Here is a 16,784-nt window from a genome sequence, read left to right on the forward strand (position 1 = left end):
AAAAAGGGTAACCGGTAGGTTTTGGCAATGAACTACCTCCTCTCCCCCACCCTTAAATGGAATTGTTTTGTTTTGCAGATATACATTTTTTAAATGGAAGGACTCTCAAAGACCCAGAGCTGCCACTTCTGTGTGCACAGAGATGGAGAAGACACAATGTAGTAGGGCAGGAAACTGCCCACAAATTAACCCTCTCCCTTCCTATTGCATTATAGTGTTAGAGGAGCGGCATTTTGCTTGGAATCATCGTTCACTGGCTATAAATCACTTTTTTTTCTCCACTCAAAACACACCAAAAACACTCTGAAACCATTAAACACAGCATACAAATTCTAATGATATTGTGTAACTACTCTGCAGCCACTAAATGAAAACAAAGAGCTCCTCTATCAGCCCACGTGTCCTTCCATAGCTGCTGCACTGGTGTACTACAAACACGTATACAAAAAAAAATCACAGCCAAAGAAAATACGTGTCTACCTTCACTATGGGACACAATGCAAAATAGTGAGTATCACAGCTGGTAAAAGGGGCATGAAGTCTGCAAATGAATGTCACTAAAGATCTCCACCAGGAAGATGACTAGGCTCCAAGCCAACATACCACCTAATGTGAAGAAAATGCATGACTAAAAGAATGTTCTTTCTCTCATTTCTCTGTTATTTATTTCTCTGTGTTCTGCGGCTCATGAGACCTATGCCACCCTAAAGACTGATAGCTTTTGGGTATAACAGTGTGCATATACCTGGTATTTAGGATAACACTAAATTATGGGCATTCTCACCCTTCACCAAAATACAAAATCTCCTTTCAATTCCGTGGGCACAGAGGCAGGACAGACCCTCAAACAAAGGCTCTTCAATTATTTTTTAAAGAAAAACCTGACTGGGGAAAAGTTGTGAGCGGGAGAGACAAAGCTGGATATGAAAAGAAGGGCTTTGAGGGTGAAAGGAGAAGAGGGAATAATTTTTCTTTATGTGATCAGAGGGAAATACTCTCTGGGGCGATTTCCCTCTCCTTTTCAACTCCCTTTAAGTCTCACATTCAGCCACATAAAGTCTAAAGCATCTTCTGGCTCCTCTCCATCTGTGCTTATCTGGCCCCAGCATAGATCAGACAACCTACATGAAGCTCCTCAATGGAGAGTCAAAGATACCTCCTCTAAAACCCTCACTATCACACCACCAGAATTATCACAGCTTTTGGCTTCTTGCACATGAGAATGACCTGGGAAAACCATTAAATTGATAGATAGATTATTAATGTTTTAGGAATGTGACTTTCCCACTGTCTAGCCAGTTCGATTTACAAAAACTAGTACATGAGTTACACACATTGGAATTTTAGTAATAATTAATCCTTGACCTGTTCAAAGTGCTGTACAAACATTAACTAGCTAATCCTCAGAATAAACATGCACTGTAAATAACAAAAAAACCCACCCTGAAACCCCACAACACAAAAATGAATAACCAACCACCCCACCTGAAAACCAAATCTTGCCTCTTCTGCAGAGGGAAAAACTAGTGTGATAAATGCAGTACCTTGTGCTGGGCCCCTGAAAGTCACTAACAAAGTCACTATCACAGATAGGAAGGTAAGAGTTCCCGACTCCCAGTCCTGTACTGATGCCTCTAGGGTACAATACTTTTTAGCTCCTGATGTCTTTCTCATTAACCTTTGTATGTGATAGCCTGCGCAGACACAAGAACTCTAGGGCAAAACAAACAACAACAACAACAAGGAACCAAATAAATAAATATTACAAGAAACACTGTCAAAAGATTATTTGAAAAGCCCATTTATGAGCTTACAGACAATACCTTGGTGGCACGTATCTGCCTGTGAAGGTCAGTTAGTTGTTGGATTTTGTATTCTAGTTCTGAAATCTGGGCTTGAAGCCATGTCCAACGGCTGCCAATTCTAGCTCTGTCTGCAAGCCACTTCCATTCAGAAGTATAGCTGCTGTGAAGACAAAATGCTGGTTAGTCCAAAGATAAAGATAACCACATTTGCACAAGAACATTTTTGACAGCTGCTCTGCCTCATGTTGCAAGCATCTCAGTTGCTTTCAGAAGATATCTGATTATACCCATCCAGTTTCACATCAGCTTATTTGTGTAACTACAGAACTTGCCCAAACCAGTACAATCAATGTTCACCGGCTATTCCCAGGCTAAGCTAGTTTTCTGTTCTGTATTATAAAACCCAGAGCTGGAGAAACTACCAAACTATATCAGTTAATGCAGATTACAGATTTGTAAAGAATTCCAGTAACTCCACCAGCAAGAATCTGAATTCTTACACCACACTTCCTCCCACAAGCTTCCACAAATATCATTTGCTAGCAATTGGAATCTAATAAAACACCATCCAGCAATGATCAGCTAGATATCAAGTCACTGCCCAAAAAACCAACTAAGTAGTTTAGATTTCTTTTATTCAAGCTATTTTATAAATACAGCTGTGTCAGTGTAGTATAGTTAGGTCACTCTTACCACTGTTTACAAATAGGTGTATTTTGTAACACAAAAGATATGCCTCCCAGTACTTGACATTGTGATTAGCTTAACTTTATTATGCTAAATTCATCACTGGTATCAGCAAACTCTACCAAACCTACATATTAAATAAATGAATGACATAACGGTACCACTCAACAAATAATCTTAATATCCAGTAAGTTTAAGTAACAGAGACAACACAATGCAATATTTTAGTATGCAACTTCCACTAGTATCCTACCATTAATTGTGTTTGTTTATTTAAAGAAAATGACTGGTGTTTTTTTCCCCACTAAAATTGTCAAGTAGTTTGCCACAGCTAACTTAAAAGAACTGTAAAAACAAAATCAAACTTCTAAGGGAAAAGAAGTGTTGTTACTCAAGTTATTGGGATAACTACTGGATCTAAACCCTGGAGGACACTGTATGGTAAGTTTTGCACAGGCAGAATACGTGATCCTCTGTTCCCCAGGCAATGAAGAGTACTGAAGTATCACAAAAGACACAAGAAAAAGCAGATGCCAGTGAATCGGCATAGGAACATCACACAAGTGCAATTGTTTCATGCAGAATTTTGTGTCAACTACCTCAACAACGAAAGAAAGGTAATGCATCACCCTCCAGAAGATGCTAGACATGAGCATGAGCAGAGAATCACCACATTTGAGAACCCTAATGTTTTCATGGCAAAGACTATAAAACATAATATAACTCAAAAACTCAGAACTTTCAGTCTACTTTAGCTATCATAAATAGTAAGAATAGACACAGTCCCTGTAGGTTACCTCTACGATACATAATTTCCCCCTTTTTAACATAAATTATCTGCCCACATAATTTACAATCAGCTTAAATTCTCTCCTACACAAAGTGAACATATGAAATTAGACAGGAGATTGAAGTGTCCTGTTTAAATCCAGATTCTACGTGCAAGCAAATAAAGTGGATTACCATCAAAAAGAAACTCAAGAACTCTATAAATATATACCATAATAAATTGTTTACATTTTATGTATTCTATTAGTGATTTTGTCCTAGGAAAAAAGGCATATGAAGTCATCTTGTGAATATCCATTTTTCTGACAACCCCTTATTTCTCTTTGTTTTCCCACTAGCACCAGCACACAGTAAATAGCCCTGGTTACTTATGCTTTAACCAGGTCTTCTTGCCAAGAACTTCTCTGGGATTGACAGTTTTTATACGTTTGTGCTTCTGGAAGTCATAAAATACAGTTTGCGGGGAAAGGGGGGGATCCAAATTCCTAGTTGGCCCAAGTCAAGAGTTCAATTAAATAACGTGTTCACACAAGTGTGGTGGCTGGAATAGTTAGGATTTGTCTCGGGACCCTGGGATGGCAAAAAGCCACTCCTAAGAAAGAGCTGCTTAATGAAGCTGGAACAAATCCCTTAGTTAATGATTTTAATAAAAAAAGTTAAATAGGAATAAAGAGGATAACAGAGAAAAACCCAACAGGAGTGTTGAGGTGCCTATTTCTATTCCTTTCTCAAAAGACAAATGAACAAACAAACAACAAAACCCCACAAACAAGGACATTGTAACAAGAAATCCCAGGTGAAAGAAAGTAAGTCATACTGACAGAATAACCTCCCAAGCTAGATGCAACAGTTTTGGGAGAAAGGTGAGCTATCCTCAAACAGACTGAGGAAGAAGGGGGAGCAAATGAGAAAAATAAAAAGTGCCCACATAGCTGGGAAACAAGAAGCAAAATGGAAAGGGCCAGAGCTGGTCTTATGTCACATACACTGTATGAAATCAGCATGTCAGTAAGGAAATCTATAATCAATATCAAACCACAGCAGATAACAGAAGAACAGTTAAATATTGTAACCTTAAGACAAACAAATTATATCCTCTGTATATTACTGTCTTACATATAAAAATAAAATCCTCTGCAAAGTTACAAGTTATTTTTCAAAAATGTTTTTACAGGTTTTTTTCTTAAACACAATATTAAATCTTGAATTAATTGCATTCACTATTAAATATATGATGTATGTTTTTGCTTCATTCTAAATTACTATGCAAGTATTTCTTAAGGCTTTAAAGTCTACTATATAATTCAACTAACAGGATTTAATTACACTGTAATAATGATGTCCTTAGGCTCCTCTGTAAGGAAGAGTTTCCATTGAACTAAGCACAAATATTTTAAGCTCATGCCAAAGGAAGCAATTTTAGCTTCTCTCCCCTGCCAGCCCAGGCTGCCCCGTGTCCAGTGCCTGCACAAGCACTTGGGCAGCTACACGGTGACATGGATTAGAGAGTTGCTCATGGTTAATTTTAACTTCAGAGGCAGGGTGAATGAACCAAGTTTAAGTCTAGATCCCTTTCCCAGTTTTGATGCCTTGCAGACAGACAGACACACACTTTTGCACTGCCACAAGGGAAGGGGCAGGAAGCTCAGGGCAAGGCAGTGAGCACAAGCTCACATTTACAGGACAGGAGGTGAGAGCACTGCTAAATTCTGTTCCCATCTCCGTCACTCACATTTATTTGATCTTGCATTATTTATATCATCTTTGCCTCTCAGTCTATTTCTCTACAAACAATTTAGTAAACCTTGTAACTCCTCAGAGGAAGATAAAATCGCTATAAGCTATCCTCACACTCCTGAAGTGAGCTGTTTGCATGCAAAGTAGTATGGTCACTCAAGTGACAAATGATAACCTACTACTGCAATTAAAAAAAAAAAAAAAACAAACCCACCAACTGTAAATCTGTTCCTGGGATGTTAGAGAGTACAGCATAACATTCAATCAGTAAAGAAAGCTGTTTCAAGGTGGCACCAGTGAATTCATTAATTCTGCAAACCCAGAGAAGAAAAAAAACCAACGAACCACAAAGAGTTACAAAAATAACCAGGCGTGTTACTGAAGGAGGAAGTCAGAGCAGGTGCTAAAGTAGAAGCTCCTGCTCTGGTTCTCTGTTGGGAATGAGACAAGGAAAAAAAAAAGTTTCTGTCTGTCCCGCTTCCTGTGTGCTCCTTTTGCAAAGCATCTTTACTTGGTTTCCGTGCTTTCGACTCTAACATCATACATCCTCCACAGGAATTTCAAATTTGTTCTTCTGCTGGCAACTCAATATAAACCACGTTACATTTGCAAAAGTTTCTAATGTTCAGTACCGTAGTACAGTGAGATATTAAACTTATATAAACTTACTGGTCTTGCAATGACTCTAAATCTGCAGATGACCTCCTGCACTCATCCAGGATTATTAGAATTGAAAGAGAACAGAGCAATACTGATTTTGTATAAATAAAACATCTTATTTAAATTTCCCTAGAAAAACATGTTGGAATTGCAAAGGCAAAATTTGTTTCCCTGTGAGATACTGGCTTGCATTTCCCTTGGTTTGACTGAACTGCAGGAGGTCAATCCTGCACAACTTGCAAGAGAAGAAACAAAGAAATGCAGAAGAACAAACAAGCCACAAGGAGCACAGACACAAATGCAGACAGTCAAAGTATGACCAAAAATATAACTAGGAAGCAGACATGCAGGCTGTAACTGCATCACCCCAAAGTATGGGAAAGAATTCAGCTGGGGATCATCAGCACCAGCAGAGGCAGTATAAGCATTTCATCAAAGCTACTTGCTTTTGCTGAGACCCAAGAGGCAAGTGAAGAGCACTAAATAATAAACTGCTATTACGGTCAGTACTATTGCTTGAACTGAAAGAAGTTAAGAAGTTTTAGCCACGATCTACGGACAGAATATATGGATGAACCCCTCAGCGCTCTCACCTTTCCCAAAAGTGAAAAGAGAATTGAGAACAAACCATGCTTTTATGTAACCAAACCAACATCAGAGAATGCAACAGGACTGTGAGAAGTATTTCCAGTGCCTCCACTATGTTGTGGGTGAGATTTATGTTCTTCCAATAGCTAAGATCAGTCTGTCCCAAAAAACAAAACCAGGCAACCTAACTGAGCGCAAAGGGGAACTGCTAACCAAAATAAAATCACTGTGCTAGACACACGCTGTTGTTTGGGTTTTGTGCATGGGTTTGGTGGGGTTTTTTTGTTTGTTTACAGGGGAGGAAAAGGGGAGGAATTTAAACCTTTTAGGCATATTTTATTTTTATAAGCAAACAAAACAAGACGACTGAAAAACAGTTCATAAATAATGAAGGAGAAACAAAGTGGTGTTTGAAATGCGCAAAAACATCCAGAACCTGGGATTCATAGTAAGTATCCAGGGAAGTTGATTCAAATAGGTATGGTAAGCACAGGAAAGAATATTTTAGAGCATGCAGCTCTGTGCCCAAGGCAAGATTCTCCACAAGTATCTTATATCCTGAAAATTAAAAGAAAACTGAGGCCTTCCAGCCTCATAATCCCCAGTGAGAACAAGTAACATGCCCCTACCATGACACGTCTGCAGGGACAATGACAGGATACTTCCTACTGAACAGGAAAGGAGAATGCTTGCAACAGACCCACATCAAAACTCCAAAACACAGGTTTGCCAACCTACAGCAGTCTCCTTCCAAAAGGTTTGTTTCAAAGAACACCAACATTTTCAAGTTACAACATTCTTAAACACGAACAAGCCAGGGAGCAAGGCACCCACATAGTGTGGGTGGGAGAAACTTCTCCAATTCCAAAATTCTGCATTAAACATAAGAACGGCAGTTGTTCCTGACATCCCCTCACACTTACGTTACCACTCAGCTTCCTAACATGGTGTATTTTGCACTTTCTGCCAGGCCACGTCCCCTTCAGTTTAATCCATATTGTTCTGGCATCCAGTTTTCAGATGATATAGTCCTAAAGTGACCCCGTGATCCTGACCTCAGCCATCCCTGCTGGTTCATCTCCTCCTCTCGCTGGGAACTCCTGGGCTGTCAGAAGTCTATTGCCAATCATGCGACAGTGAAGTATTTGGGAGCAAGAAACAGCTCATAAACTACAGACTGATAACCCTCAGGATAAAGAGCTAATCACCTTCCTTGGTGGGAGTCATTGAAAACAACGGCAGAAGTTTATCACATTGATGAAGGACTCAACTCTGGAAACTGAAAAGCAAAAATTCAGAAAGTTCTCCAGATCTTTAAATCCCATCCAGATACCATATGACTCATGATGGAATTCATGAGACTTAACACACTGGGAAAAAAATCATACGTGCTCCAGTTCTCTTGGGAAGCTCACTCAGTTGTACAAAAATACAAAATAGTTCATATTCACCACATGGCACTCTATCACAAATGCTTAACAGCACACTAGTATGGTGGGGGTCTCCCAGGACCAGAGCTGCAAACCTGTGAACTTCCTGATCTGCCCCTAATTTTACACCAGCATTACAGTCAGTTTTCCTGCGACTACAGATGGCAATGCTGAAAAAGCAGCTGGCCTGAATACAAGCATTTTCTTGCAAGCCATTAAGGTGAGCGCAGGGCTTCTGTTACGTTCTGACAACACGTTGGTGAAATTCAACGCGTCCATTTTTCTTCTCTCTGCAGACACTGACAGTTAATAAGAGATTACCTATGAAAACTAGGAGATGGCATCATATGAAACACTTAAATGAGGTGAATTCAGATATGTAGTGCATATATTTTAGATAATCTTATCTAGATTTTACTCATGAGATAAAAATGCCCACTCCCAACAAAAACTTCCAACACTTGTAATGGCTGAACAAACATGTCCAACTATGAAATGACCCCTAAATGCTTTCTCAAGGACTAATTCTTCCAGCACACCTACTTAATGTTTGTTTTCAGAATGAACTAACTTCAGTTGCTGTTGAAGTATTAATTTCCCTGGACCAGTTAACTGTTAAATCCATAATAACCACATAATTAAAAAAACAGCGAGTGCTGTTTTATGAACTCAATCTCTTCTATGCATTCCAGCGTGCAAACAAGATTAAAACAAACTGCAACAAATATCGTCCTCTGGTATCATATCCGATCAACACTACACAACAAAACACTATTTACTCTGACAGTTCACTATCAGTCTTTGCTCAGATCATCCAGGAGCACGCACCGCAGACTGACTGCGGAGAGCAATATGCCGCTGTTTTGTGACAACCAGCACCAAACCAAGCTATGCACCAAAAAAATCAAGGGAAGCTCTCTCTGGTACTCAAAATTATACTGCAATCTCTGTGAAGATCTGCAATCAGGTCATTCTTCCAGAGCCTCCAGGGTTGCTATCTTCTTTGGTGTTTAACAGAAATTTTGGCAGAGATTTTCCTCTGAAACACTAAATGGCTTCAGAACAGATAGGTTACAGTTCTCCCTATCATCTACAGACATCGGCAACTGCTTATCACAACAATTTCTGGCACTCATGCCTGGTCCCACCATCTCTGACATACAGTTGCCATTTAATACTTTCAGAATTGCATCCAATAATGTATGTTGATACTAACATATAATACACATCTTATCTTCCCAAACCAAAAAACTTTATCCCGCTGAATATTTCTGCTAAGCCATCAGGCCTGAGGAATTTATGCAGTAACACCTGAAATTATCAACCATAGCTGTGATTTTCCCTTGAAGAGAAAATTCATGGTACAGAACTAGAGTGGGGGAATTAAGTAGCAACAGAGTAAGATTTTTACATCTTCCACAAATAAGTTTGGAAGGGACAGTGGGGAGAAGAGAAAAATCAATATTCAGGAACAAAAGACTGTAGAAGAAAACTGAAAATATAAAAAGGGAAAGTCTCTGCGCTTGGATACCCTAGCAAAGGAGAAATTTCATAAGAATTTCACACTGGGGCTCTATATGCTCCCTCATCTGAGAAATCACATCTTCCAAACTGATGAGATGCCACAGCCAGTACTTGCCTGCTACAGAGTTCCTGCAAAGAATCACACTATTACTACAGGTTTTGTATTAGAAACTGAACTGTCACACTTGCACTGAATTGTTAACTCAATTTAGGGCTCAACAAAAGAAATTAAAAATTCAGCTTCTTAAAGCAGTGTTGCCTGTTACAGTGCTGAATTTTTCCAATGGCTGGCTTCACAACCTGGTAGGCCCTTTTCATCTTCAGGTCTGTTTACATAATTCTTTAGAGCTGTTAATGATAAAAGGCCAAATTGGTTGGTGGAGGTGGGGTCAGTTAGAATATTAACTGCCCAAGAAGTAAAAACCTGCGAAAGGTAAACAACTAGCACCATTTCCTCTTTTAATAAAATTAAAAAAATACACTGCAAAATGCATATCTGCTAATGCCTTTGTTAAAAATATTTTAAAATGAATTTTTAAGATTCCATTGGCTCCCCCAGCACCCCAGCCTCTTCCACTAAACCTCAGCATGCTGTAGATCAGACCAACATGGAGCAGAGAAGCAAGCAGTGCTAACATGCAAAGAAACAAACTTCAGGAACACCAGGGCTGCCTGGAAACAAGCTTCTTTTCTTGCCTTTGAAATGACACAACATCAATAGACTAATAACAAAACACCAGGAACACAGGCCTAGAAATTCTCTGTAAGTATTACACAACTGTCCTTGAAAAAGAAATCAAGAAAGTAGTGCTACCTCTGGATCCCATGCTCAACATAAAATAAGATAGAGCTTACAATGTATTTAAAGATATGTGCAAATGGAACATTATTACAGCATACAAACAGTGTATCAATGCTGTCCAGCCACTGAAGTTGGTCCCAAAATTTGTACATATATTCTTACAAGGAATAGGCGAGTATGGTATTCGTGTAACGTCTAACTCCAGTTTATAACTAATTTCATTCTAGCTGTATATAGTGTCAGATTTCAATGTAAAAATGGATACGAAGCATATTCTTTTTTGAGACTTTTTGGATAGACAACTAACAGTTGATCCAGAACTTGCATGCCAGATGCACTGGAAATCATCATCAGGTTTTTGGTAGTGGAGGGACTGCAGCCCTGCAAAACAGGGAAAAACTGCCTGGGCAGGGACTGAGAGGAGACTCAGAACGGGCTATGGCTGGTGGGGAAGCCTACGGCAGAGCAGTCAGGTGAGAAGTGAGAAGCAGCAGCAGCAAAGGTACCATCACATACTGACCTCCACCTCCTGCCACCCCTCACCTCATCGAAGGGAACGTGCCTTGCTGTAAGGTGGTGTGAGCAGTGTACCCACCGTGTGTGGGAGGGTGCTGCTGTGGGGAATGGGCTAACAGGAGAGCTGGAAGGACCCCAGAGTGCTTCTCTGGGTGGGAAGGCAGTTGGGCAGAGCCCCGAGGCCTGAACCCAGACCACCTGCAGGACCCAAAGGAAGCTGCAGATGGGCTGTGCTGAGCATGAAACCCCCGGTGGGGGTGAGCCCCTAGCAGCACTGCCACAGGGCGGCCCGAGAGCTGCCCCAGCAGGGACGCCGGCCAGCACCTGCCCTGGGGACATGGGACACCCTGGTACAACAGAAACCAAGTCGTTTGGGCCCCCTGCAGTTGCTGTAAGCATGCTGTGATTAAGTAATAGAGGAGTAACCAAACAGTACTTGGCTGTCTGCTTTGCAGGGCAGGGATGGAGTTTGTTACAAGGTTAAACCCTACAGTCTGGTCTGCAGGGACAAAGGGTGGAGAGGGTAATAAACATAGGTTTGAACAGTTGCAACCTTCTTGGTTTGGGTGTTTATAGGAGCCTGGTGTGAAGTTTCACTGAGTTTTATTGCTGCCCAGTCCACCCCCATGGGCTGGGAGGAAGGGGAGTTTATAATGCACATATATTCAAACATGCGTGTTCAGATTTATTTGTTTTCAATACCAAAAGCCTTAATTAAAAGTTTGCTAATTGGAAATTAAATTGATTTAAATTCCCCAACAGAAAACTCTTCCTCACCCACAACAGCTAGGTAAAATGTTTGGATGAAAATAAAATCATTTACAGCTATTTCAGTTTCAAAAAAAAAAGAGCACAGGTCAATATATTTAAATCCGACATCTAAAGTTACATTCCTAACCCATATTTAGCAGTATGAATGAAACCCTGTTACAGGAGAGCATTCCTATTTTGGGAAGTCTTTATGCACACTTTTTATTTCATGTGAAAAGGAAAGCATTTAAATGATTTCCTGTATCAGGGGCCCACATACGCTGATTTTCAAAGGCACTGGATGTATCCCTTTGAAGTAGATTCTTATGAAATTAATGTTATCTATAAAATGAAATAATGCTGCCCTCACTTTACAAGACGTTATAAAGACAGTTTGTTGTTGTTTGTAAACAAATCTTTTAATGAAAAGAAACACATTTCATGGCTTAGAAAAAGAAAAAAGCTAGCCATAAAACACTGATTAATCAGCAGTTGACATCAAGCACCGAACTCTTCTTGATCTACCATTTAATTAAGCATGCGAGGTTATCATGTATACACATGTGTATGATTACTAGCTTTTCTATTCTACTATACTATGCTGAGTGTGTATTAAACTGTCATTCAGAAAAGTAATGCCAAGTTTTTATTTAATATGCATTCAACACCTATCTAACTCAAAAGCTTTGACATTCCCGGCTCCCAAATTCCCTTGCAGGTTACAACTTGTCAAACCTTCTGCCTTTCATTAAAACCTTTCAGTCTGCTTTCAGCAGCTGCAAAAATATTAATGTAATTACAGGTTAGAAATCAGGATCCTCGCTCACAAGAACATTACTCTGGTATTGTGAGAAGGAAGTCTTGCTCAAAAGCAAGTTATTATTGCTGTACATCAGATCTCTAAAGAAAAACAGTAGATGCATGTGGGACCCTAAAGAAGTTATAAATCCATCTTATAGAAATCCAACCAAGTGAGGTTGAATATATTCTGAAATAATACATGTATCCCTAGAGTGAAAACAGAAGGTAATATAAAGCTAGCTTTTCTTTCATTCCTGGTAACAATTCTCCTCCCACATCCTAGTGACAGGGGCCAAGAATTGAGAGAATGGAATTCATGAAAAAGCAATGTATAAAACATTTTGAAAACAGCTTATTATCAGCACCTATAAATTTATACTTATTCAAAAGCCCTCACATTAATCTTCTATGCAAATAAGACATTTCCCAGACTCGTAAACTGAAAAGGTCTTAAAAACTGGAAACAACTGGGGGTTTGTGCTTAAGAAAAATGGAGAGCAATATTTAGTCCTGGCAGACTCTCTTCCTCCCCTTCCCGAAACCAGAATTCAGTTCTGATATCAGGTATGAAGCAAAATTACAGCTCAGAGTGGAAAATTAGGACCTGATCTTGCAAAAACAAACAGCTTCCCCTTACAACGTGGCTCAAAGACATGCCATAAATCCCAGCCCTCAAGCAGTGCCTTCTATAGTGAGGCCTGCAGAACTGCATTGTTGTTGCTCAATTAGCCATGAGAAAAAATGCTAGGAAAAATGGAAAATAATCTAGAACAAACAGATTAGATCTGGAGATACTAGTCATAATATTTTCTTCCTTCCTGTCTTCTCTCCGCCTTACTGCTCCCCTCCCCACCAAGTATTTGTTGTAAAAGCAGATTTCCCATCTTCTCTTTCCAACTAGCAATCTAAGGGAAAAAAAAGAAGGGGAAAAAAAAGAGAAAGATTTCCTATCTCTGCACGTTAATTGTAAAAGTTTCCAGGCACAATACACCCTGTGGGCATGGAAAAATACAACAGTGCTTCTTCATCAGGCTTGAGGTTGCTGGAGGATAATCAGTAAAACATGTCTTTCAAAAATCAGAGGAAAAGCATTAAAATATTTCAGACGGAAAAAATCCCATCAAATGATGCAAAAGGACTGTATTCAGATGGGGGAAGGAGGATTGGGGAAACAGGACATAGGACTTTTCACAAGCAGACAGAGCTACTTACTTTGCAGAAAAATCTATTGTAAGCAGCTTTTCTCTCTAATCAATTAGGTACATGCATTACTATTAGATGGAGTGAGCAGCTGTGCCTTCAAAGAACCCCAGCGGTGTATCTTTTGATTCTGGAAGATGTAGTGCATGTAGAAGAAAAACTCTGTAGCCTGCAACTTTAAAGGTTTCCCAAATAACCACCTCAGCATCAGACTCCTTTGTGGTACACTGTAAACAACCAGAACTTCTAACCACATCAGGTACACGCACAAAATACATGAATAAGGATGTAGAGTTGGCCTGGAAGGACACAATACATAGCTCCCAGAGCAGAGCTGTGTTGTTGAAAAAACTTCAAGCTCACATCCTCCCCCAAATCACCTTGTTTGAAATCTGTGATCATTTCTGCAAATAATCTTCCATCTTCATGAACCACAAAGAAGATCAACAAGTTGCAAGTAAACGCAGCTGGTGAAATATTGTCTATGTTGCATTTCAAGTGGTTGATGTTAGTTGTGAATTCTTGAAGGAATTACTTACGCTCAGCTTTGTGATGTCCTCCTCAGGCCCTTCGTCCACTTTGGTTGCTAACGCCTAACAGGGAGCTAGAGAACAGCACCTAACATCTGCCTCTGAGAAACCAGAGAGAAACACTACCATATCCCTACCATATCCCCTGTGTAGTGTCTTGGGAATTTTCTACACCCAAAGGCTGAAACGGTACTAGAATACACTACAAATTACTGATGGAAATTTGGTGCTTTGCCTAAGAAACCTTCCATGAAAACTGACAGGTTAAAGACATTCATGAGCTGACACTAGCAGCAGAATGACAAAATTCCTGAAAAGAGCCTACTGGTTTTTTGTATTTCTTTTTAGCAAATACTCAAAGGACCAAATGTGTTTCAATTAAGCTCTTAAAATGGGATGAAGCTTTCCAATTACTCTAGGAACTAGGGAAGTTCAGTAAGTACTGTGAATTGTCAAGTAGAAGAATTGCCTTCACCAGCAGACTAAGGATCTTTCTTGTCTTGAGGACAGCACCTATGTAATGCACAAGGGATGAACAATGGTCTAAATATCTTATAACAGCTATTTGCAACTAAACAACAAAGGTATTGAAATAGATGGATAAAAACAATCTTACTTGAGACACAAAGCATTGAGATACAGCTCAGAAGAGCTTATGTCAACACTCATTGGGCAAAACTCTTTTCAGGATAATGAGAATGAACAGGTTCAAAATGCTAAAAATAGCTCCAGGTTTCTTCCTACTGTGAAGAATTGGAGCCGGAATAAACTCCTCTCTCCTGATGGGAAACAGACTGTTCTCAGGTGAACATGGTAACTGCAGGTTCCTCCTCCCTTGCACATTGGATTGACACCTCCTCCCCCCCAAAAAAGGATAAAAAGCACTGCAGTCACAACAATGACCAGCCACCAGCATGATTATACCCCCAAGTTAAATGCAATCAGTATACTGTGATATAGGCAAAACCAAAACATTTTTCCCATTCGTCACTGCATTAGTAGAATCTTATAACATCTACAGTTAAGTATTATGAAGGATATCACAGAGGAAGAGTCTTCCAGGTCAGTAGAAGTCTTCACTATGAAAAATAAGTCGCAGGCAAGGAAAGGAGTATTCTCTCACCCATATGATCACATTATTTCTGGAAAGCACTAAGAGTCAATTCCCTAGGAGAGAAAGGCATTTCAAAGAATGTAAATCCACTTAGCAGAAATAAAAATGGATGTTAACTTTGTTTGTTTCTTTTGTCCAGGTGAAAGGCAATCCAAAGAGCCTTAAAGTGGTAAAACTCAGGAAACACCAAATCTCAGCAGCTGCACTGGTAACTGATTTACCTTTGTCACCTAGAAGAAAAAGTGTAGCCTTTTAGCCACAAAGACAAATCTTAGGTAAGCTGGAAAAATGAAGAAAACCACTCCAAGCTGAAGATAATGATAAATTCAAATAAGAGACAGCCTGTCCTCACTGCAACGTTAATTCAAGCATTGCCTCAGCCTGTGCACATAGACAAGAATCTTCTGCTTAAATTAGGTAGTACTTTAACTCTGAGCTTGCTGGCCCAGCAGCACAGTTCAAACACCAGTGATTCTTGCACTGCCAATGCGGCAAGGCTTTAGCTAATCCACTCATCACTGCTGCTGCTTAATTGCTCTTCAGCAGTAAGAACATAAAAAAGGGAGGAAAAAAAAACCAGCCCACAAATAAAGGGTTGCACTGAGTCAGACTACAGATGATCTACCCAGTCTCCTGCCTCTTAGCAGCGGCCAAGATAACAGTCTTACAACAGGGAAGGCATAGAGGGAGCAGTGCTTCTCCAGAACACTCCCTCAGCTGCCAGCAACAGCAGCTTGGGGATTTCCTGAGTCAAAGGTGGTGTCTTCGTACTTAATAATCCTCTGTGGATTTTTTCATCAGTGCAACAAAACAAACTGAGTAAGCCTTAAGTGGAAAGATAACTTAAGGAATTCAAAAGCCACAAGAAGAAATAAAGGTAAAGGACTGGCAGGCAGAGTTAGAAACTCGACTGTCCCTGGCAAGAAGAAAAAAAGAAAACCCTCGCACAGAACTTTGGTTCAAGTTTTACATTATCTACTACCCTTTGAGAATCAAGAGTTTCTCATCAGTTTTTCTTTTTCAGTTCATGTAGTCACAAGATAAGAATCCTAGAGGCAGAGCTATTACTCAGAAGTTCAAACATATCAGCTAGCAGAAGAATGCAGATTCTCCTACATTTGGAAGAGCCAAAAATGCTGTTTTTTCATTAAAATATTTCAAAAGGAGAATAATTGTTTTGCAAACTCAAACATTTAAGGTGATCCTAACTTAACTGGCAAGTCATTATGCTTTGGTTGGACTTCAGTACAGTATTTACCATTCTGACAATATGTAAAAGAAAATGAAATCTAGTTTTTACTTTGCACTTTTTCTCTTTGTTTTCCAGGCCTACAGAGTTTAACGAAACGCAGCAGCTATTTGATACAACCATGCTACACTGAAGCTTCCCTAACTGAAGCTATATAAACACATAACAGGGCACAGCTCTTTTCCAATTTAAGACAAAGCTTCCTTGATTTCTTCTGAACATTATGCTTTTCAAGAAACAGACTAAGAAATATATGGGGTTTAGTATTTATTTTTCTTAATGCTTTCTAGACACTCCCTAACAGCAGAGAGTCTAAGAAGAGATCAGGATACACAAAACCAGTCCTGACTTCAAGTGCTAGAAATGTAGGTGCCATGAAGCTCCTACCAAGCTGCTGTGTTTGTGTGAAGCTCTATTCCGTGTGTCACTGTCCTGACTATCACATCCTAACAGACCTTAAGACATACTCTGTTCTCTCCAGCTGTAGGAAGGGGAAAGCAGCCATCCTTTCACCGCTTTCTACAATTTCTTGACCAAAGAGATTGTGTTAATAGTGTAGCAAGCTAGGAAAAAAAAAAAAAAAAAAAAAAGAAAAAAAAAAG

At 39.6% G+C, this 16,784-nt stretch overlaps 1 protein-coding gene across 1 annotated transcript in view; it reads right to left on the reverse strand.

Annotated features, from left to right (window-relative positions):
• The window catches only part of KANSL1L (KAT8 regulatory NSL complex subunit 1 like), a 60,162-nt gene that overhangs the window by 41,371 nt on the left and 2,007 nt on the right, over window positions 1-16,784 (reverse strand). Inside the window, exon 2 of the mRNA XM_019472537.1 lies at window positions 1,824-1,965. Within this exon, the coding sequence (XP_019328082.1) occupies window positions 1,824-1,965 (142 nt within the window). The remainder of the gene's footprint in view (window positions 1-1,823; window positions 1,966-16,784) is intronic.

Source organism: Aptenodytes forsteri, unplaced genomic scaffold (genome assembly GCF_000699145.1).
Source record: "Aptenodytes forsteri isolate BGI_AS27 unplaced genomic scaffold, ASM69914v1 Scaffold340, whole genome shotgun sequence".
NCBI lineage: Eukaryota > Metazoa > Chordata > Aves > Sphenisciformes > Spheniscidae > Aptenodytes > Aptenodytes forsteri.